The sequence below is a fragment of the Camelina sativa genome, chromosome 5, assembly GCF_000633955.1.
Source record: "Camelina sativa cultivar DH55 chromosome 5, Cs, whole genome shotgun sequence".
NCBI lineage: Eukaryota > Viridiplantae > Streptophyta > Magnoliopsida > Brassicales > Brassicaceae > Camelina > Camelina sativa.
The window spans coordinates 9,144,952-9,148,211 of NC_025689.1; the positions used below are offsets into that span (position 1 = coordinate 9,144,952).

General features: G+C 37.9%; 2 protein-coding genes across 2 annotated transcripts in view; both read left to right on the forward strand.

Moving 5' to 3' along the window:
• LOC104789046 (zinc finger CCCH domain-containing protein 26-like) overlaps window positions 1-251 on the forward strand; it is a 3,660-nt gene extending 3,409 nt beyond the window's left edge. Inside the window, exon 7 of the mRNA XM_010514799.2 lies at window positions 201-251. Coding sequence (XP_010513101.1) covers window positions 201-251 — 51 coding nt within the window. The remainder of the gene's footprint in view (window positions 1-200) is intronic.
• The window catches only part of LOC104786286 (protein disulfide-isomerase 2-3), a gene marked incomplete in the record, with an annotated part of 10,951 nt that continues 8,145 nt past the window's right edge, over window positions 455-3,260 (forward strand). The window contains 6 exon segments of the mRNA XM_019245794.1: window positions 455-648; window positions 934-1,092; window positions 1,183-1,296; window positions 1,781-1,950; window positions 2,050-2,149; window positions 2,406-2,578. Of these exon segments, the coding sequence (XP_019101339.1) occupies window positions 520-648; window positions 934-1,092; window positions 1,183-1,296; window positions 1,781-1,950; window positions 2,050-2,149; window positions 2,406-2,578 (845 nt within the window).

Genomic DNA, 3,260 nt, shown 5'->3' on the forward strand with positions numbered 1-3,260 from the left:
TTTTTTTTTTTTTTTTTTTTTTTTTTCTCTTTTGGTTTCGGAGACAGCCATGGCTGAAACAAAATAGGAAAAGAACAGTGTTTCGATTTGGTTAATAAAACTTTGACATCATTTAGCAAATTTTCAGTTGCTCCATCGTAATCAGTTTCATGATTTATCTTTTTCTTTATCAGACTGTATATTACAATCTTTATATGCAGCTACTAGAAAAACTTGAACCACCAACTAATTCATGGATTTGCACAATATAAAATTAGCATCTCTTTCATTTTTTTGCTTTCTTAGATGAAATAAACCCAACACAAATGGTAACCCTCTCCATCGGTCAGAGGGTTTGCCGAGTATGGGTAACAAATATTGAACGTATGCTGATGTGTCACGGTACGATTGGTCAGACTACGTAATTCCACGGAGCGATTGTTCTTAAATCTGCTGCTTCGCAGGATCGAGAGAGAGAGGAAAGGGATACAATTTTATAGAGAAAGTGAAAGAAGAGAGAAAGACGAAGACAAAAAAAAAATGTACAAATCACCATTAACGTTGCTCACGCTTCTTACTCTTTGTTTTGGATTCTTCGATCTCGGCAGTGCTCTTTACGGATCTTCTTCTCCTGTGGTTCAGCTCACTGCTTCTAACTTCAAGTCCAAGGTATGGCGATGAATCGATTTTGGTCTATCACCATTTCACACAGTTGTTTCTTGACTCTGACGAGTTTTTTGAGTGTCTCTGCTCGTTACCTATCTGATCTCTTAGCTTTTCAAACCATCGTTAAAGATTGATCTAGTTTGTTGACGAGAGAGAGTATACGAGCAGTGTGTAGATCCGGTTTAGTTGATATGTCGTTCTTCCAATATGTAATTGTTTGGGTAAAAACCGAAATGAGAATTGATGTGAGACTGTGTTAGTGTTGTTAACTTGTGTTAATTGTTGCAGGTTCTTAATTCAAATGGAGTTGTTTTGGTAGAGTTCTTTGCGCCATGGTGTGGCCACTGCAAAGCTCTAACACCTACATGGGAGAAAGTTGCTAATATTCTTAAAGGAGTTGCTACTGTTGCAGCAATTGACGCAGACGCTCACCAGTCTGCCGCACAGGTGAGCTTAGGCTTAGGCTTTTAGATTTTACCCAATGGTTTTTGGCTTTAACATTTGGTTGTGATACTGACAATAGACTCTCTGGTCCAGGATTATGGTATCAAAGGTTTCCCTACTATTAAAGTCTTTGTTCCCGGAAAGCCTCCCGTCGATTACCAAGGAGCCAGGGATGCCAAATCCATTGCTAACTTTGCTTACAAGCAGGTTTGTCACATGCTCCTGCTTGGTTTTTTATTACATCACTATTTAATCGTCAAGAATTAGTGCTTTTAAAGGCCCAATCAAGATGTTCTTACCAAAACTACCTTTACCTTATTATAACTTTTGGCCAGACAAGCAGATAACATATTCTGATATATATGCCATAGTTATGTAGAAAAGGTTTTATACTCATTTGTTAAGTAGAGGAATCACACTAATTGTCCATTAAACAAAATATGTTAATGGCCTGACTCTTCTAAATATGTTTGACATGTTTTCTTTTAAAAGTAACACTTTCAAAATACAAAGGGCTGCAGTTGATGATCTATATGGTGTCAGCATCATAATACTACCACTTTCTCCATGATTTTGTAGCTACATTAGTAAAATAGTTATTGAAGAACCTCAACTGGCCATTATTTCATATTCATTTGCCTCGTGTAGCTGATTTCAGATAAGCTTATTGCTGTTATTTTTTGCTCCCCAGATCAAGGGTCTTTTGAGTGACCGTTTGGAAGGCAAAAGTAAACCAACTGGAGGAGGATCTAATGAAAAGAAATCTGAACCTAGTGCATCTGTGGAACTGAACTCTAGCAATTTTGATGAGTTGGTCATCAAAAGCAATGAACTCTGGATCGTTGAGTTTTTTGCACCATGGTAAGTTGTGCTTATTTTCTCAGTGAATTGTTCATGCCTTCAAACTTCCTCCGTACATCTCATCAATGTGTAAAACATATATTTTCTTTCTTTTAAAAGGTGCGGACACTGCAAAAAACTTGCTCCGGAGTGGAAAAAGGCTGCAAAAAATTTGAAAGGGAAGGTGAAATTAGGCCATGTCAACTGTGATGTTGAGCAGGTAATCACACAAATATGTTACATTTTAGTATAATTGTCTATCAGAGATCATTTCTATGGACTCTTTCATGCCTCAGCATTCTACTGGTTTCTTAGAAAATTTACCATGAAAGTCGGCTTCCTATGCCTAGTCTTTATCCATTTGCCTTTAAAGCATAAATCCTGGCCAGCTGCGACAATGTTTTTTTCTTTGTATTAAAACTCTGGTTTTCATTTTACCCGTGATGGGTTCTGACCAAAATTGTTATGTATTGCAGTCGATAATGAGCAGATTCAAAGTGCAAGGATTCCCTACAATTCTGGTATTTGGTCTAGACAAAAGCAGACCAAATTCTTACGATGGTGCTAGAACTGCGTCGGCGATAGAATCTTTTGCTTCTGAGCTTGTAGAATCTAGTGCTGGCCCTGTTGAAGTAACTGAGCTAACTGGGTCGGTAGGTTCACATCTTTTGCTTTGTCTCTAACAATATACTGTATCTTAAATAAGGTCGAACCCAAGACATTGACACTTGTTCCATAATGATTGTATAGGATGTCATGGAAAAGAAGTGTGGTTCTGCTGCTATTTGCTTCATCTCTTTCTTACCTGACATTCTTGACTCCAAAGCTGAAGGAAGGAACAAGTACCTCGAGATGTTATTATNGCCATGTCAACTGTGATGTTGAGCAGGTAATCACACAAATATGTTACATTTTAGTATAATTGTCTATCAGAGATCATTTCTATGGACTCTTTCATGCCTCAGCATTCTACTGGTTTCTTAGAAAATTTACCATGAAAGTCGGCTTCCTATGCCTAGTCTTTATCCATTTGCCTTTAAAGCATAAATCCTGGCCAGCTGCGACAATGTTTTTTTCTTTGTATTAAAACTCTGGTTTTCATTTTACCCGTGATGGGTTCTGACCAAAATTGTTATGTATTGCAGTCGATAATGAGCAGATTCAAAGTGCAAGGATTCCCTACAATTCTGGTATTTGGTCTAGACAAAAGCAGACCAAATTCTTACGATGGTGCTAGAACTGCGTCGGCGATAGAATCTTTTGCTTCTGAGCTTGTAGAATCTAGTGCTGGCCCTGTTGAAGTAACTGAGCTAACTGGGTCGGTAGGTTCA